The following is a 27089-nucleotide window of genomic DNA, read 5'->3' as shown; positions in this document are numbered from 1 at the left end:
CGATCTACAAGCTCATAGCCCAGCAAGGCACTATGAGCTTAGTATTTTCATGGCTCTCCTTTTAGTAGACCTTGTACCAGTGAACTGTACCGTCATGAAACTGTACCTTTTCCTATGCAAACTTCTAATAAAGTCTTCAATCAATCAATCAATCAATCAATCCCTTCTTTGTATTTACCTACTGTATGTTTTTATACTGTTTTTTATTTCCCCCTTTTTTCCTGACTATATCTACTGCATAGTACTGTGTTCTATCCGTCTGTCATTCAATGTTATATGAGATACTGCAATGGTTTACTATGGAAATAAGCCTAGTCTTTTCATGGATCTCATGATCTCCTTTTAGTAGACCTTGTACCAGTGAACTGGTACAAGGTCTGACCAATCCATCTCGCTGGATTGGTCAGACTGCGACGTTTGCGAGTGACTTATAGTGGTTGTTTTGCTGGGATGTGTTTGTTTTGCACTAAATGGAGCATCTGTCCTCCTTTCTCACCAAGCTAAGCTAAAGAGGCGTCAATTGGGTATGGCAAGCTATGGCAGCTGCCATACCTTGGCTACAGGGGGAATATAATAAAATGTACTGTAATCGTGCCTGTTGTAAAGGTATGTAACATGACTGGTGTCTTGCACGCGAGCCTCGCGCGCGTGAAAGACACCAGTCAAGTTGCCATAACTTAGCTTTTTCTGAACTGACGCCGCTGAGCTAAACGCCCTGCTCGATCGGTGGTCCGCGCGCGGACCACCTGTTGTGATCCGAGATGAGCATAATCATCTCTCATCTCATGCTTGCTCTCGGAGCGACGTCGCGACCCCCCAAACACGCCAATACACCACTGTATGTATCAATCAATCAATCTAGCAACAACCACTTACTTTATATAGCAGTTCTTTTCGCTGCGACGCCGCGGCTCGGTGGTCCCTGGTGGCCTGGTCGATGAACCATGACGATCCAGTAAAACTTTTCAGATCACATGTAACGGCTGTAGAAGTAGTCCTCAGTAGTATAGTAAAGCACTAAACTAAACCCCCCCCCCCAAACACATGGCTGCTGCTTCTTTTCGCTGCGACGCCGCGGCTCGGTGGTCCCTGGTGGCCTGGTCGATGAACCATGACGATCCAGTAAAACTTTTCAGATCACATGTAACGGCTGTAGAAGTAGTCCTCAGTAGTATAGTAAAGCACTAAACTAAACCCCCCCCCAAACACATGGCTGCTGCTTCTTGCCAAAGTTGCCGTCCATCCAGCAATCCCAGGCCTGGGGAGGACGGTCTTGTACCAAATCACCATGGTAACACAAGGTAACACAAGCTGATTGGCCACACAATGGTAACCATGGTGATTTTAGTCATTCCAGGGCCCAGGACGGCTGAATCCAAGCGTCAGTGATACATATGCTCCTAATCTTGTGTTAATTAAAAAAAAGACATTCCGGCGTCATATGACGCCGGTGGCAGCGCGGGGGGTGTAAAAGCGTGACGTCATATGACCTCCGTGGCGGTCAAAGTGTTAATCGTGACTTGAAATTTTTATGGTCCCATCCCTAACGTACGTATTATAAAAGTAAAAGAAGATATGACAGCAGGCCTCTACTCCAATTTCCCAGTTAATCGGGGAATGTCATCTTGAACTCACCCATTGCAGAGCAATTCATCTTAAATATAATTTTTGAATCTGACATTTAGAACAAATTACTGACCAACCAATAATCGAGAAGCAAGGTTTTGGGGGGATTTTAAACATGGAACAATGTGAATAGATGTGTTATATTTGACTAAATAGATTAGTCTGAACCTCTTGACACTGTATTGTGTTTTACTTTGTTGTATAATGGTGTCGTACACAAATAGTGAAATTAGCCGATCTAGATCTACACCACGCTTACGGGACATCCACACTGTCACTGATGGACACCATATGGAGCAGGGCCCAGCAGCAAACGTGTGTGTCAGTGTTCGTGTGTGTGTGCATGTGCGCACACACACTCATAATGACATTGGGTTGCTCAGACCAACAGACTGAGTAGCGCACGTTTTGCCGTGGTCAGCTTTTGTGGCGTGTGTCTCCTAGCCAGTCATGCAGTTGCTTTTTTTGGGGGGTGGGGGTGTGGGGTCATCTCTTCTGTCATCCTTACTGCTCATTTTCTCACAGGTCTAGGCAGGATTGTGTGTGTGTGTGTGTGTGTGTGTGTGTGTGTGTGTGTGTGTGTGTGTGTGTGTGTGTGTGTGTGTGTGTGTGTGTGTGTGTGTGTGTGTGTGTGTGTGTGTGTGTGTGTGTGTGTGTGTGTGTGTGTGTGTGTGTGTGTTGATGCAAGGGGAAGCCCTAGGGGAAAGGTAGGGCAGTCATTGCCCGTGGCAGCCTCGGGGCAGGGTATGGTCATCCAGCCCACGTGTCTTGGGCCACAGCCAAACTTCACGGTGGCTTCCCTGACTTTATACCTCTATAGCTTCCTTCTGTCCTCCTCCCCCCATCTCTCTCTCTCTCTCTCTCTCTCTCTCTCTCTCGCGCGCGCGCGCACGCTAATCTCATCACTCTCCATGCGCACTCGCCGTCCCTCCTACGCCACTTCCAGCAGGCTCTGCCAGCATGTCACCCACAGCCCCTGCCGCTTAACCCCACTTCTCTCACAATGTCTTTCACTTCTCTTTGATTTCTTAATCGTCCTTGTTGCTGTTGGGGCAGAAACCATGGATGTCCACCTTTCTGTCTTTTATATATTTTTCTCATGAATGAATGCCCTGCTTCGTCCGTGTACAGTACCAGAGTGGGACACAATTGTAGCTCAAATACCGTAGCTAGCTACTACCTACCAGTAAGACTCCCTAATCGGGAGATAAGCGACCGCCAGGTCTCATGTACTGTATACACACATTGGCCTGTAAGTCCGCTGTGTGTGATTTTTTGGCAACATCTGTAGGAGCAGTGTCCATTAATGTTGTCTGCAAAAAGCAACCTCATGGTGGCGCTAGAAGAGGGGCATGTGAGAAATCAGGGGCGGAGGTTGTGGTTTGCCAGCCAAGGAGTGTGTGTGTGCAAAGTTTGCCATGGATAGGGGTAACGGTGCCGGAGATAAGAGTATGGCCAAAAGTGTGACGTGACGTGACGGACAGAGGGACTGACAGACAGCCGGTGGAGGTTTTCATAGTAACTTGCGACCTGACAGTCGCAACTAGATCTACAGGCTCACAACCATCGCATTGCGATGCATCGAGAGCTTGTAGATCTGTTTTTTTTAAGTGGTGGTCTGTCTGTGGGATTTATACATATTTAACCAAGGGAAAGTATTAACAAGAGCTTTAGTCTTCCTTCTGACTAAATAATAACAAAATGGGATACATTCTTTTTTCCATTTCTTGAAAAGGAAGCGTTTTGGACTTACGCGTTTTCCACCGACAGCGACACTTTGCAACCTAGACTTGTACCTCTGTTTCTCTTTTCTTCTCAGACATTTTCTCTGTCTCTGTCTCTCTTTCTCTCTCTCTCTCTCTGTCTGTCTGTCTCTCTTTCTCTCTCTACCTCTGTATTTTGGCAAGGTTGTATTTCTTCATTAGCTGTGCTGTTGGGGGGGGTGGGGGATGTGGGGGTGGGTCGGGGGAGTCCCAGGGGACGTCAGAGTACATTAATTCTCATCAGAAGGCGAGCAGAGCAGAGTGGAGGCTGGGAGCTGTGAGCTGTGAATGGCGCTGGGCAGCTGTCTGACTCTACCACCACTCTATTACTGCACGTATGTCTTCAGGCATAACACACACACACACACACACACACACACACACACACACACACCTAAACACTTGCATATGTGCACAACGTGCACGGCCATACACATACATGTGTGTGACACTCTGCCGTTTTACGCAGGCACACACAAACGCGTGCATGCATAAGTATACGCACACACAGACATGAATACACACACACACAAGTGTGTGCACACAGATAGACATGAACGTAATAAATGTCCACGTGCACAGTCGTGCGTGTGCGCGTGCATGCGCGCACACACAACATGCGCACACACACAATAATGCTCCAACAGCGTGTCATTGACAGCTGAAATGTAATCAGAGTCCTTTTTCCTTTCTTGCCGTCGTTTCTCACCTCTGTGCTTTTAACCCTCAAATACCTGGAACGCACCTTTTATGCTTTAACTATTGAAAAATAGCAGATCTACAAGCTCGCAGCGCGGCACCGAGTGCTAGATCTGCTATTTTTTGAAAAATGTGTGCAAGTCTTTGAATATCTTTGACCCGATCTTTGACCGGACTTCTTAAATCCTTCCTCTAAATCAGCGGTTCTCAAACTTTTTCATGTCAAGGACCCCCAAAATTACATTTATTTGGCCGCAGACCCCCATCTCCAAATGTGTTGTTCCAGGTGACCCCCCAGAAGCAGAGATTTGAGTTACAAAAGTCTTCTTTAAAAAATATATATTGAAAAATGTGCACACATTTTCACGATTTTTCAAAAATAGCAGATCTACAAGCTCGTAGCCGCGCTGTGAGCTTGTATATCTGCTATTTTTCAACAGTTAAAGCATTAAACAATTCTATGCCTAAATGGGTTAAGTGTTTCAGTCAGTGGCTTTCACGCTGCTCTTTTTTTGTTCCATTGACCCCCATTCTGCTTTTAATTGCCTCTTCCTATGAAATGAAATTACCTGGATATTGATATTGTTGAATGCGGCGCAATTTCAGCCGGCGCGTAATTGACAGAGGGCGCATGTCGCTAACAGAACACACACACACACACACACCCCTGGTAACGTTCCATAATTAACACGTGCAATTAAAAAAAAAGAAAAGAAAAAAAGAGAAAACGTTACCTGCCCTTTTCCTCTTTAATTTTTTAGAGCCACATTTATCCTGTCATATCCTGTCATCATTTTAAACATATTGCTTTTAATAGTTAATCTGTCTACGTTTACATCCAGGCACGCCAGGTCAAATGATCCCACCGCTCTTATCCACTTTTTAAGTGAGCAGCTATATGAGAGTGTGCGTGCGTGCGCGCGTGCGTGCGTGCGTGGGTGAGCGTATGATAAAGAGAGAGAAAGAAAGGAGAACTAAGAAGTGATTGTGAGCTACCACCTTGTGTGAGCTACCTCCTCAATAGCGGTGTCTACATACTAGGGATGGGACGATAAGCGATATTATCGTTTATCGTGATAAAAAACACTCACGATAATCGTATCGTGGAGATTTAATTTATCGTGATATCGTCCTCCGTCATGCACTGGGATCAATTCACCTTTTATTTGCAGAGCTGCATATATCTGGTACCACTTATACCCTCTAGAATTGGTAAAAGGTACTTATTATATACGTACTTGTTAGTCTTTTTTTCACTCTCAATCGAATGTCTTTGCCAAAAGATAGCCGATCTACAAGCTCACAACGCAACGCGTTGTGAGCTTGTAGATTGGCTATTGTAGATTGGCTATTGTAGATTGGCTATTTTTTGGCAAATGTTTCGCCCCAGGATAATGGATTTTGATTATCGCCATAATATTGTAAATCGTGATTTCTTTTGTCGCAATAATCGTGATATGAAATTATCATATCGTCACTCCCATCCCTACTACGTACCTGTGTGTGTGTGTGTGTGTGTGTGTGTGTGTGTGTGTGTGTGTGTGTGTGTGTGTGTGTGTGTGTGTGTGTGTGTGTGTGTGTGTGTGTGTGTGTGTGTGTGTGTGTGCGCGCGCGCGCGCGCGCGCGCGCGCTTACGTGCCTGCCCAAGCCTGCCAGTGCCTGTTTCCCAGTGGACAATAAAGTGCCGTGTTAATGACCATGCTTTGAGTCGAGCTCACACAGGCAATCTCCTCCCGCTGGCCTCGCATTATGGCAGGGGTCAGGGGTCTCACCTGGAGGGGGTTATTTAAAGTAAACGTATGAAGCGATGTCTCCCTGTTTGGTAGTTAACGCCCTCGTTTGAACCGACACTGAGATTGCGCGCAGCGCGCGGCGGGGCCGTGCAAGGCCCTAATGTGGAGATAGGGGCCGTGGCGAGCGGCGATAGGCCTATTAAAGACATTCATTAGCCCTGCGCTTATGAGAGCGGGGCTAACTGGTGGGCAGTTGAATTAACAGGCCTTTTACATTACAAGCAGACTCACCGGAGGCCCATCTGCTGTGCGTGTGTGTGTGTGTCTGTGCTTGTGTGGGTGTGGGTGTGTGGGTGGGTGGGTCTCCTTACCGGCCCCGGCACATAAAAGTTGGTTGTGTGTGTTTACATTTTTGTTATTTCTCAATTTTTGAAGGTAGTGTTTTTATAGATGCTCCGATTGCGTTTTTTTGGGGGCCGATACCGATCACCGATTAACTGGAATCGGTATCTGCCGATACCGGTGTTCCCGATCACAGTATCAAATCCATAAATTCTTCTATTTATTTTGTTACTGTAGCAGCATTTACTCTATATATTTAATGATTCTTCTTACAAAACATTGACATTGTATAATTAAGTATAAACATTAGGAGATTGCAGGCTGAGGTCCTTTATCTAATTCAACACTTGGAATTGTAGGAGTTGAAGCTGAGGTAATATTCAGTCCCACAGATAAATATTATTAAGCTGATCTAGCTTGTAGATCGGCAAAGCCGATAGAGGCAAAGCCAATATCGATCGCTATGCCGAGGCATTATCGGCCGATCGCGATCACTCACCGATCAATCGGCACATCTCTAGTAGTGTTTCACTCTCTCCTCTTTTTTTGTGGACAGACCTATGTCTTTGCAGTATAACATTACACAATAAAATCAAAGAGTGTCAATTTCACTTTGCGGGGCTGCAGTGTACAAATGGAACCAAATGCACCCATTCGGTTCCATTTGTAACGAACACTCAGGATTTGACAGTGTGAGGTTACGGAGCGGCACATCGCTTGATATTACATCCCCACGTTGCAGAGTTGAAATCAATGTAAAGGGGTTTAAACAGCACCTTGAGGTCAAGGGTTGGGCCAGTGGAGTCCACACAGTTCACACTGGTCCAAAGTCATACAGTGGTTTCCAGGTTGCAGGTCTGGCTCCGAGCCAGGGGAGAGTTTGGGTGTTTTGGAGAAAACACAACAACATTGATGCACTTCATGCACTTTGAGGACACTGGACCAGTGGAGGAAAAAGTTATCCAAATGTATACTTAAATAAAGTATCAATACTGCAATGTAGAAATACTCTACATCTGGAATTAAAAATATACTTGCGTAAAGGTATGAAAGTATTGGTATCAAAATCAACGTAAAGTGCCAAAAGTAAAAGTACTAATTTCGCAGAACATCCTATTTCAAGTTTTCAAACGTATAAACATCTTTAGAAAATAGCAGCTCGACAAGCTCGCAATGCGTCGCATTGCGGTACATTGTGAGCTTGTAGATTGTCTATTTTCAAATGGCCAAAATGAATATGATGCTTATATACAGTTGTTAATGTTTGTTTTGCAATAATAATCAAAATCTGCAAAGTAATTAGTAACTAAAGACAAATAAGTAAAAAGTACAATAATTGGATCCGAGATGTAGTATTAGAAATTGGAATTACTGAAGTAAAGTACAAATAACTCAAAATTGTACCTAAGTACAGTAATTAAGTAAATTTACTTTGTTACTTTACACCACTGCACTGGAATAAAAATGTAACCAGACATTTTTTTTGTCTGTTATTAACCATTAAAAATACTGTAGGCAAACATTCACTGAAAATAGCAAATCTTCAAGCTCACAATCACTCTATTACTGCACTTTGTCTTCAGGGCAGGTATAACTGTCTCTCTCTCACACACACACACACACACACACACACACACACACACACACACACACACACACACACACACACACACACACACACACAGGGACATTAATTTGGGCAGCTGGACCAGTGGCCACTAAAAGCACCGATCACTTCACACTGGGTGTGATTCTTTTATTTTTATTTTATGAGTTTGTATAGTCTCAGGTCAAATAGGACATACTGTATATTATACCCATAGAAGCCTTCTAGCTGTACTATCTAACATAGTAGTATTTTTTTCAAAAAAAAAAGTGAGGGGGGGGGGGGGGGGGGGGGGGTTTGAGCTGTGGGCGGGTGGTAAATTTGAATATTTGACTGGTACAGTGTGTTCCATTGATAATGTGCTGAGGTCGGCAACTCCACAGTCTCTGCGAGTTGACTTGCGACTTGCTTTTGTGCTCTTTAATGAACCCTGTGTGTTAGGAGGCCTGAAGGTGATCGTACAGTACACTCCTCTGTAATAGCATGGGATGGCTCATTATAGCACGGCATAACAATTCACACATTAATTTTCCAGCATCCAGTTTTTAATTAATCCAGTAGGCAGTCTTAAACACAGGGTACACAAATTGCCTTCGGCCTCATAATTAATTCTAATGGAAGAAATTAAAAATTGGTGGGGTGTGTTTGGATTCTTCGCCTGTGTTACCGTGGTTTCGAGCTCGCTGGAGCGACGCTGTCACCGACAAGGACCCCTCTCTCTCTCTCTCTCTCACTCTCTCTCTCTCTCTCTTTCTTTTTCTCTCTATCTCGCTGCCCTGACCAATCCCTGGATTCTCTGCTCACCGGCATGATCGCAGCGAACACCCACTAAGATGTTGGCCATGAAAATGGGAGTGCCGTCTGTCTGTGTGTAAAACACATGTCTTATGGCGTCTGAACGATGTCAGTTACCACAGATATCAGTGTTATGCGTCTAGTACTTATGCATTTCACAAAAGGTGCAGTCTTCTCTCGCCGGCCTCCCCTCATCGCCTTTGTACTGAGTTAGAACCAGGGTTTAGGGCGTTCAGTGTGTTGTTTCTCTTGGCCTCTGCCCAGCCGTGTCCAGTATCTCCAGTTACCTGCTCCACATAGATCAGCTACTTTCATTGTCTGGTCAGCATCATCATCGTCATCCTCCTCCCTCGTTTGGTCTAAAATGGTCGCGGTCAAATGGAAGAGGGGATGTTTGGTTACAGCAACCTAATGACCAAAGTGGTTTAAAACTGAGCTTTATATCGCGGAACTGAATCCAAAACCTTAATCGAAAAAGAGAGAGAAAAGAAAAACATTAAAACCATTAAGACACCCTAAGGGCGAGAAGCGACCTCGCCCTAAAGGGCATGTGCCCATGAACATGCGCACATGGGCGCGTGCACGCATCTGCCTGGGTGCTGGGCGAGCGCTGGTGCTTTGGAATAGGATCAACTTTGATCCCATTGACCAAAAGCACAGACCAGGACCACTAAATGTGGCCATATTTTCCCAAATATGGAGATGACTGACGTCTGACATCATAGATGTTTGATGTCCTAGACCCTAATCCAAATGTTTTTCCCCTTTTTCTAGTGTACCTCCCCTCTGTTGTAATGACTAGGGATTGGGCGATAAGCGATATTACCGTTTATCATGATAAACACTCGCAATAATCGTATTGCGGAGATTTAATTCATTGTGATATCGTCCTCCTTCATGCACTGGGATCAACACCTTTTATTTGCTGAGGTGCTGATCCGGTAACATTTAAACCCTCTATCGGTAAAACGTATTTATAATATATGTACTTGATATACAGTCTTTTTTTCACTCTCTATCAAATGTCTTTGCCCAAAAATAGCTGATTTACAAGCGTAGCGGCGCGTTGTGAGCTTGTAGATCGGCTATTTTTTTGGCAAATGTTCCGCCCCAGGATAATGGATTTTGATTATCGCGATAATATCGTGAATTATTGGTCACAATAATCGTGATATGAAATACCCTAGTGATGACTTGTGTTTGATGTTGTGTCTCTCTCCACGCAGGCCCCTGCACATCATGGTGTGTAACGCTGCCGTGTGCACCGCGCCCTGGCGCCTGACGGAGGACAACCTGGAGTCCACCTTCCAGGTCTGTCACCTGGGACACTTCCTGCTGGTCCGCTGCCTGCAGGACGTCCTCCGTCGCTCTGCCCCCGCCCGCGTGGTGGTGGTGTCTTCAGAGTCCCACAGGTACACAGCTGCACCGCTAAACTCTAATACAGGGGTCTTGAGGACCCCCTATTGTATGAATGTGTTATGCAGATTTTCTTCGACTTGTTTGACAGCACTGTCGTCAGTCTATGTTGGATTCATGTTAATGTGTATTCTCAGGCATTTAACCACTTAAATCATCGATATTTTGTAAACTTGACCTTTCACTCTGTACTTGGTCTGCTCATCTTGAAGCGGTGAAAGCCGCTTCCAAGGAGTGGCTTTGTGTGTCCCGTACCTGTCCTGTGCATCCCTGCGCTGTGATTGGTTAGTGTTGTCTGTCCCGTACATGTCCCATACATTTTTATTGAGGATTCCCATAGATTCTCAAGGAGTGGCTTTGTCTGTCCCGAACATGTCCTGTACATGTCCCGTGCATGCAGAATTGAGGATTGGTCAAGCTTCACATGACAATTTGGCCCTCCAGACAAAATCATTCATTCATTCAGAATTCATAAAAATATAGAACTAAAGCACATAGAAAGTATAGATCTAGAACACAGATTTCATAGCTCTAGAACACATAGAATGAAAATTCACCGCTTCACTTCGAACCGAGGTTTGATTTTTTTTGAGCGGTGCAAACCGCTCCTATGGACCGCTTTTTTACCATGTTATGATGTCACTAATGATGATGACATGAGTTAGGCAGACCAATGAAACACTTCGATTCTGTTGATTTGTCCATGATGTCATAGGCACAGAGGCATCCGATTGGTTCACCCTGATTTAGAACGCGTTTAGGCCGCAGAAAATACGTCATAAAAAATTGTCATAGGCACAGAGGCACCCGATAGGTTCACCCTTTAGGCCAGAGAAAATAAACCTGGTGTCCAATCAAATGCTTACTTGATTATGAATTGACCAAACTGAACAGACCAATGAATTTGAATTTCAAAATTGTATTAAATGAATATCACCCATAAGCAGAGAAAACAACCACACTTTTAGACAGACTGTGGATAATTTCACAGGTTATGAATGATAGGCAACTAATACAAGTTTAAAATACAAATAAACAGCTTTTGAAAAAAAATATGATGTCACTAATGATGCTGACATGAGTTAGCTAGACCAATGAAACACTTCGATTCTGTTGCTTTGTCCATGATGTCATAGTCACAGAGGCACCCGATTGGTTCACCCTGATTTAGAACGCGTTTAGGCCGGAGAAAATACATCATAGAAAACGATGTCATAGACACGGAGGCACCCGATTGGTTCACCCTTTAGGCCATTGAATTTGAATTTCAAAATTGTATTAGATGAATATCACTGATAAGCAATAAAATAAAATAAAAATAGACAGACTGTGGATAATTTCACAGGTTATAAATGACAGGCAGCTAATACAAGTTTAAAATACAAATGAACAGACTTTGAACAACTAAAATATTCATCTTCTGGTCTCTTCTCGCCTCTCTGGAGATCGACTCTCTGTAGCTCTACTTATTTTGGAAAAGATAAGTATCCACACGCTTCCCCTCTGCTCCAAGGCTCCACCATGGTCACCTTGTCCTTTGGTTTCCTCTCCCAGTAACTACCACAGATATAAAGAGCTAGATGCCTCGTTCCTTCTACAGTTAATTGGAGCGATGTGCAAAAAGTCTAGTCCGGACTTCCTGGAAAAACTAAAAGAACGCTGTCAGTCAAAGTACTATATACCATCTATTGTGATGTAGACATGACATCATGTACATGATTGAATAGAATTGGTTTATATTGATGATGTATATTGTGAATGTTAACCTAGTGATTGTGAATGCTAACTTGTCGATGCTGATAAATGCTGACTTGGTGATTGTGAATACTAAACTGCTAGTGTTGAAATTGGCTAATTTATTGTTAGAACAGCTAGCTATTGATTGATCATGGCCGCCACACACACACACACACACACACACACACACACACACACACACACACACACACACACACACACACACACACACACACACACACACACACACACACATACACACACACATATTAACCATATTTATATGTAATTTGTGTAATAATAAAGATATTATTTAGTATCTTCAATTTAAAAGGGAAAAGCATTTATGATTGCCAGACCCATGAAATGGGTAGGCCTACATAAGCAAATGTCGGTCTGTCTGTCCGGGTTTTCTATATAAAGGGTATATATGATGATGACATGATGATGACATGCCTACAAAAGGCATGATGTCATAAATGATGATGACAGACAGGGGGTCTGGCACAACCAGGTTGACCTGGTCTAGTTATTTAAAGGAAAGGCTTGAAAATCAAAGTCCACAATATATCATACTCCCTAAATATTTTTGCACCGCTCACTTCGCACGGGTGCGATTTTTACTTCTATACCAAACCTATTTGCCAAAAATAGCCGTTCTACAAGCTCTCAACGCAGCGCAAGGCGTTGAGAGCTTGTAGATCTGCTATTTTTGGCTAAAGTTCTCCTTGGAATAGGGATGCGAGTGTTCAAGTTGTTAATTTTAAAGAATGATCCTATCACACAAGGATTTGGCGGCCCCCCTGTAGTAACTCTAAGGACCCCCTAGCCTAGGGGGGGATCCTAGGGGCCCTAGGGGTCCCGGACCCCCTGTTGAAGACCCCTGCTCTAATAACCTAATATCCTCTTCCTTGTCTAAGACAGTGATTGGTTCTCAACCTTTTCAGTGTGTGACCCCCAAAATAATCATATTTGTTCGGAGGACCTCCCACCCTGTACAAGCACTTGGAATTGTAGGAGTTGGCATTACATTTAGTTTGACCTTCATATATGGAGATCTCTGTATCTGTCCATCCTTGTCCCTTTATGCCCATATATGGAGATCTCTATATCTGTCAGTCCGCTCATGTGTTCTAGGCCACTGAGATAGCAGGGACATCCAGATTCTAAAACAGCACAATATATTGTTTACCGCAAGCTTCTATATCTAAAGCACCTTACAGTAGGTTACAATTCAACTACTTGACAATATTCTGGTTTAACCTGCATTCCCCCAACCTTCGGCCATTTATGAATCAGAATCCCTGTCCTATAGACTTTAACCCTGCCAGAAACACGGCTGTGGCCGTGTTAGCAGGTTACCATGGTAAACACCTCCCGCTCTGGCCGCTGGTGAGCGAAAACACTACATATCCCATGACGCAATGCGGCCGGGAGCAAAACGGATATTATAATATTCTCCATAGGCTCTGGTTCTATGCTGATGCAAACAACTGCTCTCAGATCTCAGAATCTAGGGCCAGAAACGCCGAAAAGGCAGAGAACCGCTTTGAATGTAAACATACTCGCCCGCCATTATAGATCGGCAATTTCCACAACATGCACGCACACGTGGCTTCCGGGGCCTTTCAAAATAAAGCGTAAGTGAATGGTGGTGCGATGTAAGTACTGCTACTCCAGAAACTGCCCTAACTTAGTTTTTTTGTAGAGTAACCATACAGCTCCAGTCATGCAGTGACAGGAGCTACGTTTGCTAGTTTTCCCTCTGCGGACTGATAGATCAGACTTACTGCATGTTGTCAAACATGACAGCCTCACTCACCAAAAACTCATTTCCTACCATAAGCTGTCAGCGCGCATTAAAACCTATCATCCACATGATGGATGGACTTATCAACCCAAAAAAAATTTCTTTCATCAACTATCGTCTCTTTTCTCTCTGGCCACCTCCCCCCCCAAGAATCGTCCATCCGTCCCCTCCTTCTTTCCCGTTCTGCGATATCTCTCTCTCTCTCTCTCTCTCTCTATGAGCTGTCTCTTACGCCGTATACCCTTTTGCCGGCTGGCTTCTGTTTTTGCTTGTCGTACAGGCAGACAGGCGCAAAGCCTTTTACAGTGGGTCCGTATTCCTGCCTACTAGCCCCTGCATGGGCCGTGGGTCATGTGCATGAGAGGTGGAGAGCGGGTGTGTGCACGGAAGACATTGATCCCTGCTTCAGACAGCCAGACAGCCGATCGGAGTGATTGATCGGTAGCCGAGCAGAGTGACCTGAGACGGTGGGGGGGGGGGGGGGGGACATAGGCAGCAGGGACGTGCTGGCCATTGGGAAAAGCGGTCCAACTCCCGAACGGCCGGTTCATTCCCGGCCGGTCCAGGCCGGCCATTAGGAACAAAATAAAAATAAAATGTCAGCCTTCGTTCCGTTTTGGGGGCTGGGCGGCCAACAAAGTAAATCGTCACTGTCGGGCAGAAAACCTTGTATCAAAGCCCTGCTTCTTCATACAAGGCTGTCGCACAAAAGTAGTGAAAACAGCTGTTTAAATCATCATTAATTTTTAAAATGGTTTTGGACGTACAAGGTTTCCACCCGACAATGGCGAAATATAACTCATGTAATTTGGCCCACTGGCTTGTCACTTGTCATGATCTGAAATGGCAAATCTTTGAGTAGCAGCAGCGCTATAGAGAGAGATCTCTCTCTATTGCGTGCGATGAGGGCCTCTACAACTCTTTTTCCCAGGCTGAATCAGGGGCCCAGCACGTCCCTGATAGGCAGAGTTGTTCTAGCAGATCAAACCGGCCGGGCGATATTACAAGGGGCCTCCGTTGAGTTATGTTATACGGGCTGCCATGCATGAGAGAACAGGAGCTTGGGGGTCGGGCATGGTGAGGCTCATATTCACCGGGTCACAGCACTTGTGGTGCTCGTAGTGTACCGTCGTAGGACACATGAGAGCAGAAATGTGGTCGGGGGAGGGTGTCAGATCAGAAGAAACCACAAGGCGAGTATTGACTATGTATGATTGATTGATGGGGGGAATGCATGCTCCACCCAGTTATGCAGCACCCATTGTAGCGTTGTGGGAGTAGACCATGGAATGGAAGCCCGCTCTCCACTGTAGTGGGCAGGAACTTTCGGATGCTCCTGCTGTATCAAGGTGCGTCCAAACCTGAAGCTATTTAGTCGCGTCTAGTCGCGTCGTTTCACTTTGGTCGTGAAGGTCTGCTTTGGTAAATAAAAATCACACCCAATGTGAAGTGAGCGGTGGTCGTGCTTGCATAACGTAATTGGTGATGTAATATGGCTACACACACAAACATATTGCTATGGCAAAACGCTGAGGAAAACACATTGCTATGGCAAAACGCTGAGGAAAAGTGGCTACAGATGGGTCTAGGATGTAATTGGTGATGTAATATGGCTACACACACACACACACACATATTGCTATGGCAAAACGCTGAGGAAATGGCAAAACGCTGAGGAAAAGTGGCTACAGATAGGTCTAGGATGTAATTGGTGATGTAATATGGCTACACACACACATATTGCTATGGCAAAACGCTGAGGAAAACACATTGCTATGGCAAAACGTTGAGGAAAAGTGGCTACAGACACACGCACAGCCACTCTATGGAGTGGTTTACCACCGCTCAAAAATCATGTCTTGAAATCAAGGCGAAACACCCGGAAAAAAGGGAGTCCCAACTCCAAACATCAAAATCATGTCCGTGTCTCCGGACAAAATCATCGCTGATTGGCAGTCAGGACGCGATGGGTGCAGTGGGGGTGAAGCGAAGGTCGCTTCAGTTGGATTTTTCCAAGTGGGGGGGCGCGAACGAGGGTGGCCCCGTTCAAGTGTGATTATTTTGGGGGTCGCGGCCTGAAAAGGTTAAGAACCACTGTCTTAAGCTGGTTGCACACTGCACTGCGTTCTTTTGCTGCGTTTTGGAAATCCGAAATCCTCGAAAAGCAATTTTCAGGCCAAGGAGAGAGAGAGAAGAGAGAGAGAGCAAGGGACCCAGTGGTGACAGTTGTGTATGTTGTATGACAGGGTGTAGGGCAGGCGATGTATGTTCTATTTAAAATGCACTCAATTAAAGCCTATGAAATATTTAGAATTCTGGTACATTTTGAAATGTTATTACATTTTATTCCTTAAATATTTTATATTCATAACATAATGGCCAAGTTGGCCAACTGTTCTCTCCTGTTATTTCCTATTCCACAGTGTAGCTTATTTATTTGCTTTGTTTGTTGTTAGTTACTGATTACTTAAATGATATTCAATAAAAAGAACAGTTACAGTAGAAGGATGTTGACACATCCTTCTACTGTTACTCACAACGCCTCGCAGCGTTGTGAGCTGTGAGGCGTATTTTTCGGCAAAGAGCTCTGGTGTAGAGGGGAAAAAGAGCAGACTAAGTACAGAGTGAAAGGTCAAGTTTATTAAGTATTGACGGTTCAAGTGGTTACATATCTGAGAACACAAATTGACATGAACCCAAACTACACTGATGATAGTGCTGTCAAACGATGAAACTATATGGAATCTATGAAAAGGTTGTGGGTGTCCCTGCTTCGTCTCTCTCTCAACTAAGGAGTCCTTGGCCTGAATACGTTGAAGAGCCCTGTACTAGATTATTGAGCCTGTTGGTATCACCGGCCCTGATGCCATTGCCGTCAGGCTCCAGATCCAAATGCAGAGCTTGGACCAGGGATGGCACTTAGCCCTTTCCTACTCCCTACTTTCTACCCCTCGTTTTCCTGTCCTTCTCTCCCAGTCGCCCTCTCTCTCTCTCCATCTTCCATTCTCCCGTCTCGTCCCTGTAATCACCTGCGGCCCTAAACCCCTCAAAGACAGGCTTAGGCAGGACCAGAGGGAGTCAGTTACACACCAACACAGAATAGAGGGAGGGGGGATATTTTTCTTCTTCTTAAATAGACAATATATCTGGCATCACATCTTCCATTCTGTCCACCTCATTCCAGACCTATATTACATCCGTTGAAGTTGCTACCCTTTTTTGTTTGTGCGTCATCTTCGTTTCTCTTTCCCAATTTCCCCACGATTTTTTATTTTTTCACTTAGCCTCCCCTCACAAAGCAGCGGCTGACCCCTGACCTGCCAGCATATTATTTTCCCTAAGCTGCTTGTCCTGTGCTAAAGCACTGACCTACAGGGGACACGGAGGGGAGCAGAGAGAGATGGACAGACAGACAGGGTGTAATGGCTGGACATTTTATCACTTCCCCACACAGGGCTTACTGTGGAATTGGCCCTGTACACCCCCCCCCCCCCCCCCCCCTACAGCACCAGGCCTCAGACACACCAGAGGAGATGATATCCTTTATGAAATCATCTCTGATAGATCTGTGTGGCACAACTCCCTCCTGTTATGGAGAGAAGGGGGGAGGGGGGGGGGCTACAATATTCATTGACCAATATGTATTTTCCCGCGAAGTTTTGCCGTTCATCTTCTTGTGCCATTTTAGGACTGATGCTGAAGACGGTGTTAGATATAAGATCATCAGTCCAATCTCGTGGGAAAAACAGTCTAGCATGCAGCCCTATTTAAATAAAAATCTCACCTGTGTGAAGTGAGCGGTGCTGCTGCTGATGATGATGATGATGTTGTTGATGATGATGATGATGATGATGATGATGATGATAAACCCACATGACGTCACAGGATAGGGACATACGATACGACATCAGTATTTGATGCAATGGAAAAACACTTGGAAAAACACATGGACATGCACACAAAGTCACGTATTGGAGCAGCTAGCACCGCTCACAAACAGCAATGAGGATCTTGTGATCCACAGTACTTGGGAATGGAGGGGCTCCAATGTGGATCTTGGACAGCATGTGGTGAGCTTATGATGTGAAATCATAAATACAATATCGTCAACCAATCATCAAGGATGATGATACACGAAAGAAGAAGATCTATGTATGACATACCTGGCTGTATATATGGTGTATGACTCCGAATTTGGCACTGGCAGAGCAACAGGGGTGGGCGCAACTGCAATCATATATGGTGACCTGTGGCATTGGAACAGCCTGGCGACAGGCAGGTTAGCGCTTGTTCAACACTCTGATAGTAGTTTGACGGCTAGACTACAGCAGAGCCACGCTGTAAAAAATTGTGAAAATACCTGATTTAAAAGCTCACATCGTTTAGCGATGCGACACAGTGGGGGCTTTTAGATCAGTTATTTTCACAACTTTTGAATGTATTCTAATTTGAAAACCTTTTAAAATTGTGCCTATACTGACATGCCGCAAATAGAGACGCCAGGTTGAGAGTCGTTAACAAACTCAGAGAACCCCCCCCCCCCCCCCCCCCCCCACACACACACACACACACAATAAACAACAACACTGTACGTACATTTGGCATTCAGGCAGTTGATTTATCAACCCCCCTACTTGCTAAAGCAGTTCTGAAGTTCCAGCACATGAAATGAAAAGCCTGCAGATGTTGTAATTTAGCCAAGCAAGGATGTAGCGAGAGGCGACAGTAAACAAGAAGCAGCTCGCTTGTAAAATCACAACAAGGAAACCAGGTGACATTTTGATTGGTTGTTTTCTAATGACTGGATTAATGTGTAGAATGTGTTCTGCTGGTTCCCTCTCTCTCTCTCTCTCTCTCTCTCTCTTTCTCTCTCTCTCTCTCTCTCTCTCTCTCTCTCTCTCTCATTCCCCTCTCACTCACTCTGTCTCTCCTCTTCTTTCACTCACATGCCCGCACGCGCGCAGACACAGGAAGTGGTGTGCGCCGTGGTGTTATTTTGCGAGTGCATAATAACACAAAGAGCGGTGTAATGTTTAAGGGGCCTTGTCAAACATCTGGAGTTTAACAGCTCTGTCGCAGGCAATTAAAGAACATCATGTCACGTCTTTGATTTGTATGCAGCCACAGCCGCGCATCTGCTGTTACAACACAACAGCCACATGCGCACGCACACACACGCACACACACATTCGTGGGCGCCAGTGGCTCATGAGGTAGAGCGGCTGCTTGGGAATTGGAAGGTTCCCGGTTCGATCCTGGGCTCCCCCTGTACGTGTTCATGCACCAAGTGTCCTTGAGCAAGACACTGAACCCCTAATAGCTCCTGGTGAGCAGGTTGGTGCCTTGCATGGTTTCTTCTGCTGCCGCTGTGTTAATGGGTGAATGTAGTGCACATTGTAAAGAGCTTTGGATAAAGGCGCTATGTACCATTTATCATTTACACTCTAACCCAGGGCCCTGGTCCCTGTGTGATAAGAACTCTTTGGTGTAGAGGAAAAAATTACCAGACCAAGTACAGAGCCAATGGATAAGTTAACTAAGTATTGACAGTTGAACGAATACAACATATTAATAGAAAATATAATGTGTAACGAGATGAATGTAAGAAAATGCCATGAAAAATTGCTTTTTTCACGTATTCACTGAATATTTCTCAGGAGCATTCAAAAGACGCCCACGGGTCTCGTAGAATCTGAAATCAATCCCTGTCCACCCAAAACAATCCACTCCAAAGATATACTGTAGGGGTCCTTGGTCAGAAAAACGTTAAAGACCCCCTGCTCTTAACCCAGTGGTTCTCAACCAGGGTGGGTCCCCAAATAATTTTGGGGGGTCCCCAAATGATTAGCTCAATGTGCAACATTGTTTTCTCCCTCAACAGTAAACAAACCAACATGAATTATGTATAGAGGATATATGCACATTTTGAAAATAGGCGATCTGTGAGCATGTAGATCTGCTATTTTCACAATAGAACCGTGTTATACAAATTGTAATGCCAAAACTCTTCAAGCTCCAAGTAGTGCTCGTCAGGGTGGGGGGGAGGGGATGTCCCCAGTTCAACTCTGATTATTTTGGGGGGTTGTGGCCTTCAAAGGTTGAGAACCACTGCTCTAACCCAGTGGTACTCAACTTGTGGGTCGGGACCCCCAGGGGGGTCCCCAAATTATTTTGGGGGGGTCCCCAGGTGATTAACTCAACGTGCTACATTGTTTTCTCTCTCCACAGTAAACAAACCAACATAAAGTTCAGGTGTATATGAGGGTATCTGCACATTTCTAAAGTGACAATTTAAGGACTTTTTAATAAACATAAACAATAAACAACAGTTAAACATTGGCCAAATTATCAAATATTAGAGGCAGACATTGTGAAAATAGCAGATCTACATGCTCACAACGCCTCGCGTTGTGAGCATGTAGATCATGTAGACAATAGAACCGTGTTATACAAAATGGTATGCCTGAACTCTTAGTTAGTTAGAACTCTTCGTCAGGGTGGGGGGGGGTCCCAAGTTAAAACTTCCTAAACCCAGTGTGGATGTGCTCCTGTCTCGTTTCCAGGTTCACTGACCTGCTGGACTCGTGCGGCCAGCTGGACCTGGCCACGCTGTCCCCCCCGCAGAAGGACTACTGGTCCATGCTGGCCTACAACCGCGCCAAGCTCTGCAACGTCCTCTTCAGCAACGAGCTGCACCGTCGCCTCTCGCCCTACGGCGTGGTGTCCAACGCAGTGCATCCTGGGAACATGATGTACACCTCCATCCACCGCAGCTGGTGGCTGATGAGCCTGCTCTTCTCACTGGCCAGGCCCTTCACCAAGTCTATGGTAAGCCTTTTGGTTCTGTCGACCCGCACCCCCCACCCCACACACACACTCTAGGTCAGTGTTTCTCAACCACTGTGCCTGGGGACCTTTGGGTGTGCCCCTGAGAAGGGTCAAGTGTGCCCCTTGAAACTGCTTGAAAGCCAGTATTGTATTTATCATTTTAAAAATGATTTAAACTAGTGAAAACAGCCGATCTACAAGCACACAACGCCTCGCGGTGCGAGGCGTTGTGTGCTTGTAGATCTGCTGTTTTCACTACTGTTGTGCGACAGCCTTGTATGATGAAGCAGGGCTTTACTTTGCGAAGAAACGTACAAATTTGAAACTTGGAGATACAAGGTTTCTTCCAGACAGTGACGATATTATGTTGGTGTGCCCATGGATTCTTGGGACATGAAAAGTGTGCCCATGCAGATAAAAAGGTTGAGAAACACTGCCCTAGGTCATCCTCAAACGAGCCCTCCATCGTCCAGTCATCCCGTTTCTCCATACATCCGGCCAGCTCGTTGGTGCCTTGCGCTCCTGCGTCTTTCTGGACTACATCCACATTTTGTTAGTGTGGGATGTCCTCGTGACTGCTGGTTCCCATGTATTTGTTCCCACAGCACCAGTTCGCTGGCTGGCAGCTCCTGGTGTCTTTGGCAGTGTCTCATTCTCCTGGCTGCTATTTTATCGCTCACCCTTGGTATTCCAACATACAGATTCTTGTTGGTAACATGGGTCCTCTTGCTGATGTTGAGCACTACATGCAACGTTCTGGTGTAGCTCCCATCCACTGTAGATACCTCTGCAGAGTTGGCCAGGGTCCAGCATTCACACGCACGCACGCACGCGCGCACACACACACACACACACACACACACACACACACACACACACACACACACACACACACACACACACACACACACACACACACGCGCACACAGACTGTGACACACACACACACACACACACACACACACACACACACACACACACACACACACACACACACACACACACACACACACACATTCTGGGAAAAGAGCTACCCAGAGTCTTCGTACGATGTATCTCATCTATGGCTGGCGATGTGGGCAAAATCAAATGTCACTGTATTTTTAACCAAATACCTCAATGCCGATATTGTTAGGACGATTCATTCATTCACGACTTTTTACACAATAATTAGAACGTATAAAATAGGGCTTACGTGGTTGAACCAGGATATACCATAACACAATATTCCCAAATCCAATAACGATATCTTGTCTCATATCACGATATCGTTACAATATCGGATATATCGCCCAGTCCTAACATCTTCACATACGTTATTTTTCTGCACCAGTCGACTCCTTAATGTCACACAGTACATGTTAATGACCCCGGCAGCTAACAGAATGATTCACTTACTGCCATTTTAAGACTTGGATTACTGCCATTTAGTGGGCTTTTTGCCACCACATTTCTGCAGACAAGCGGTATTATTCTGAACTGTCAGAGAAGTCACCGCGCTGCAGTGCTATCATCTCCTGCTCTGCAGTTTCTGAGCATGACGGGCCAACCCTCCTCAGCCTGGTGCGTGTTTGTCTTGGCACAAGACAAACGTGCGGTTGGGAGAGAGCTACTGTAGGTGAAGGGCAGTGGCGTCAGTTCAGAAAAAGCTAAGGTATGGCAACATGGCTGGACACCAGTCATGTTGCCATACCTTAGCAACAGCCATGATACATTTATTTTAAGTAGTACATTTTATTTTCCCCCCTAGTTTCTACGGCTTCTTGGGCTTGATATGGCAGCTAAACTTGGCATGTTAGTGAATGTGCCACAATTAACAATAATGCATTGCACCTGTGCAGCTGACCTGGGAACTTGGGAATATACCATTTTGTCAAGATGGGGAGAGTTAAAGTGTAGAGAATATAATTATAATATCTTGTTAAAGTGACCATGTTGTGAAATTTTGCATTTGTAGTTATTTTACTGCAATTTAACAACATAATAACCAACACAGTAGACAAAGAGACATTCATGGATTTATATTTAAAAGTAACTTTTATTTTCCCCCCTGGACCCAGGGTATGGCAGCTGCATACCCCTGCCATACCCAATTGACACCCCTGGCGCAGGGACCAGGAGAGGGGAGGATGTTGCGGAGCGCAGAGGGGCTCGGCTAGAGAGATCCCTGGGCTTCACAGATAGAGAGATAGAGGTCTGTTTCCCCCTTCCTGCCGCGTTGCGTCTCTTGTTTATTTAACTCCGAGAGGCCGTTCCCCCCGCTCCGCTCTTCAGACAAGGGTAGGCGTTATTCCAGATCCTGCACGCTATTAGGTTACAGTAATGTACAGCACAAACTCGTGTCTCCGCAGCACTTATCCCTCCGTTATATATCGTCGTTGTCGGGTGAAAACCTTGTATGTCCAAAACCGCTCGTTTTGTATTTATCGTTTTTAAAATGATTTAAACTAGTGAAAACAGCAAAGTGAAACTTTGTCAACTAGTGAAAACAGCAAATCTCCCAGCACACAACGCCTCGCGGTGCGAGGCGTTGTGTGCTTGGAGATCTGCTGTTTTCACTACTTTTGTGCGACGGCCTTGTACGATGAAACAGGGCTTTACTTTGCGAAAGAACGTTTGAAACTTGGAGACATGAGGTTTCCACCACGACAACGACGATATATCATCTATAAGTTAGTCATACAACAAGCTTCCTGTGAAAGATTTTTTTTTTGTCATATATAAGCCTCACCCTCCGGCAGGAGAATCCATTACTCCGTGTTTTGGCGATGCGTTATCGCCGGGTCATATTAGTTACATTACCGGGTGACACTGCTTCCTTTGTGCTGTGTCCCCCATATGCAGGCCCATGTCTTAAGGCCAGGGGACATACATACAGCAACAGTACATTCCCGGATGTAGGGTATCCGAGCTGCTTTGCATGTTTCCTTCACTCCGCAGCCAGGGACACATGCCCAGATGTTCAGCTGGAGGGATGTGTGCTGCTGTCATGACAGTGCTACTGCTACTACTGTACATGGGCAATGTTGAGATTCAATTCACAAGAACAGTATTGTCTTCTTCTTCATTGGGATCGGACATGAGTTTGCCAGGCATTGATAGATAATGAGGAACAGTTGTGTTGCAGACGATAGGACCATCCTGTGCATTTTGCATTTGAAATTGTTTATAAAATGGTTCTATTCTTGTTAAAAATGATTTAAACTAGTGAAAACAGCCGATCTACAAGCACACAACGCCTCGCGGTGCGAGGCGTTGTGTGCTTGTAGATCTGCTGTTTTCACTGTTGTGCGACAGCCTTGTATGATGAAGCAGGGCTTTACTTTGCGAAGAAACATACAAATTTGAAACTTGGAGATACAAGGTTTCTTCCAGACAGTGACGACATTTTGCATTTGAAATTGTTTATAAAATGGTTCTATTCTTGTAAAAAAAAAATGTATGAACATCATTTGCCATGTCATAGGCTTATTTACAACATTAACACACACTTTGTAACGTACACACTGGCATTATTTCATCTGTTTAAAGCTGAACTTTTCTGTCTTACCTCGGATTCAAACCTGGGTCTACCTGGGTCTACCACGTGAGATTTGAGAACATTGTTTTTTTTTTCTCCAATCAGCCAAGAGGAAATCTATGCTTGGCCAGGGACCATATTGCACTTTCAGGCGGTCCTACAGTACTTGTCAACCGGTATAGGTGTACCCAGCTGGTGGGCTACTTCTTACCAGAGTAGGGAGAGATATGAAATACAGATTGGTTAAAATAAGGTTTTATTCATTAAAATAAGTTCTTTATTGCAGCTTTAAGGATCAGTGTTTAAGATCATCTTACTGTTCAGGCTCTCTTCTTAAACGTATCCTTAAGATGGCAGTCACCTCGACAGTTCAGTTTTAAACGTATCCTTAAGATGGCAGTCACCTCGACAGTTCAGTTTAGTGTATAGACAAATGTAAAGACGCGTGCGTGCGTGCGTGCGTGTGTGCGTGCGTGCGCGCACACACGCAGAGTCCGAGAGTGCATGGACATCGTTGCATCTATGAGAAGTGTATGCATGTGCGCACGTACGCACGCGTGATGTGAGTGCATGTGCGAGAGAGTCATGCGCCCGCCCGGGGTTAACGTCCTCGCACACTTCGGTTATGAACTATAAAACCCAACACTGTGATTTATCCGCCGCTATATTGCGTCCTCTGCTCCGCGAGACTTTTTCAACGGCTGGCACCGTTTCTACCCTTTAGGCTCCACAGCCCCCTAATCCATTCAGAACGGGTTCCACTGTGTTGTGTATCATTATTTTATGCTTTAACTATTGAAAAATAGCAGATATACAAGCTCACAGCGCGGCACCGAGTGCCGCGCTGCGAGCTTGTAGATCTGCTATTTTTGAAAAATCGTGAAAATTTGAATTTTTACCCGATTCTATAAGTGTCCTTTGAATCCTTCTAAGATTTTTTTGAAAAACCTATGTTTCTATATGTCAGCAATCTGGCCAGCCATCGTCAGAGAAAAGGTCCTTTTCACTTAACTGGAGCTCAGTTAGTCTGTTCTTGAGAGACTACTATGTCAGGGGTTCTCAAACCTTTTCATGTGAAGGACCCCCAAAATGATATGTATTTGGCCACAGACCCGCATCTCAAAATATTTACTTCCAGGGACCACCCAGAAGCAAAATTTGAGTTATAAACTTTCGCTTTGAAAATACATATATTCAAGGATTTGCACACATTTTCACAACTTTTTCCAAAAATAGCAGATCTACAAGCTCGCAGCGCGGCACTCGGTGCCGCGCTGTGAGCTTGTATATCTGCTATTTTTCACTGGTTAAAGCATTCAACAATCCTAGGCCTGAATGGGCTAATATATGCTTTAGTTTGACTATTACATCTTTCCATTAGCCACTCTTCATACTTTATCAATTTAGTGTTTGCACTGAAGGGAGAACGTGACGTGTTGAGCGGCAGTATGCTGGAGTTTTTAGTGGAGGGTTGTTCTGATCCATCATGTTTGACAGACACAAGGCCTCGGGCCGTCATTTGTCTCCGCTCTCCGCCGACACGGGGATGAGAGATTAGATGAACCACTCCTCAGCCGCACTTTCACAAAATGCCACGCTGAACATTTCCTCAATTTGTCTGTTCCTCTTTTCCCCCCGCCATTCCCTGGCACGTCATCGCCGGCTCTTTTTTTTTCTCTCTCTCTCTCTCTCCCCACCCCCTCCTATTATACAGTTCTGTTTTTTTTTGTATAGACTTCGAATTCAATCACGTTCAACGTTATTTAAGATGTATCCAATCCGTGGCAAATGCAGCCGGGCTGAAAACGGCGACGATGTTTCACAGAATGTTTGCCCGTTTCGTTCGCGTATTTTCGCTGAATGTTTTGCTTATTTTTGCAGAACTTTCAGCTGTCATCGCACGCCCCAGACTAGAGAATACAGATAGCCTTGCATTTTGGGGGGTGGGTGTCTGCAGTTGGGGCGGTGGGGGCAGTGGTGGTGGTGTTGTTGTGGACTGGGCGAGGGAGCACCGTCACAAACAGGAGAGTGTCCGCTCCTCCAGGATGTGGCAATGGCAATGTGGTTAATTAAAAGCAGTGTGGATGTTAGTAAATATTAAAGGACAAAGGTAGAGCTAGTAATTAAATTCTGGCATGCTGACACAGCGATTAGCTAACCCTTATGTCTGATAACATCCACACACACACACACACACACACACACACACACACACACACACACACACACATATATATAAGACACACGCGCGCGCGCGCACACACTCACACAGATGCGGCGGCACACCCTTAAGCTGAGCGTTTGCTCTTATTTAAATGGGAAGTTGATAAGGGCCCCCCTGAAAGTCTAACCGTTACCCTCTTTAGATTCCCTCTGCTCCTCTCTTCTCTGCTTCTGCCCCCACCATTAAGGGCTTTAATAAAACAGTGATATTATTTCAGTTATTGGTTGCGGGGTTATGAAGATGGTATCGTTTTAATTGCTTGTGCACGCTTGCGGGATCCGTGGGAGATTGTTCTGGGATGCAAACATAAGCAGAATGTCGACTCCAAAAAAACAATCACTAAGACCCCCCCCCCCCCCTCTCACCCGCCCCTCCCTGGTGCGTTTTCTAATGCATCCCGTGCAAATAACCAGCTTCTCATTTAAAGCAACGCTTTGATTTATAGGTGCACACAGGTGGAGTGATTAGGGCTGTCACAATTATTACATAATCGTCTAATCGCAATTATTTTACATAATCGCAATTATTTTACATAATCGCAATTATTTTACATAATCGCAATTATTTTGTGATAATCGTCATAATCGTTAACATGTTGAAAAATGTTTATATTTGTTCAAACATTTAAAACCGATCTACAAGCTTACAACGCGTGAGCGTTGTGAGCCGATCCACAAGCTCACAACGCGTCGCGATGCGACGCGTTGTGAGCTTGTGGATCGGCTATTTCCACTATCAATGTTATTTTTTAGGTATAAAGTTGTCAAATATGTCAGTAATTTCTTTGTATGTTTAGGTTATCGTATCTACCATGTGCAACTTCAAAGCCTAAAAGCAGAAATGTAATTGTCAACTACAAAAAACACAATTAAATCGTTAATCGCAATTATTTGAGAGAAAATTAATCGTCATGTAAAATGTCATAATCGTGACAGCCCTAGGAGTGATATGCAGTGGTAGGCCTTCACGAACGCTTGCATAATAGGCCTG

General features: G+C 45.0%; 1 protein-coding gene across 1 annotated transcript in view; it reads left to right on the top strand.

The window, feature by feature from the left end:
- The window catches only part of wwox (WW domain containing oxidoreductase), a 306800-nt gene that overhangs the window by 83472 nt on the left and 196239 nt on the right, over positions 1-27089 (top strand). The window contains exons 7-8 of the mRNA XM_080736119.1: positions 9791-9976; positions 20091-20355. Of these exons, the coding sequence (XP_080592245.1) occupies positions 9791-9976; positions 20091-20355 (451 nt within the window). The remainder of the gene's footprint in view (positions 1-9790; positions 9977-20090; positions 20356-27089) is intronic.

Source organism: Nannobrachium achirus (genome assembly GCF_963921795.1).
Source record: "Nannobrachium achirus genome assembly, chromosome: 11".
Classification (NCBI taxonomy): Eukaryota; Metazoa; Chordata; class Actinopteri; order Myctophiformes; family Myctophidae; genus Nannobrachium; species Nannobrachium achirus.
This window is presented reverse-complemented; position numbering and strand designations above follow the sequence as displayed.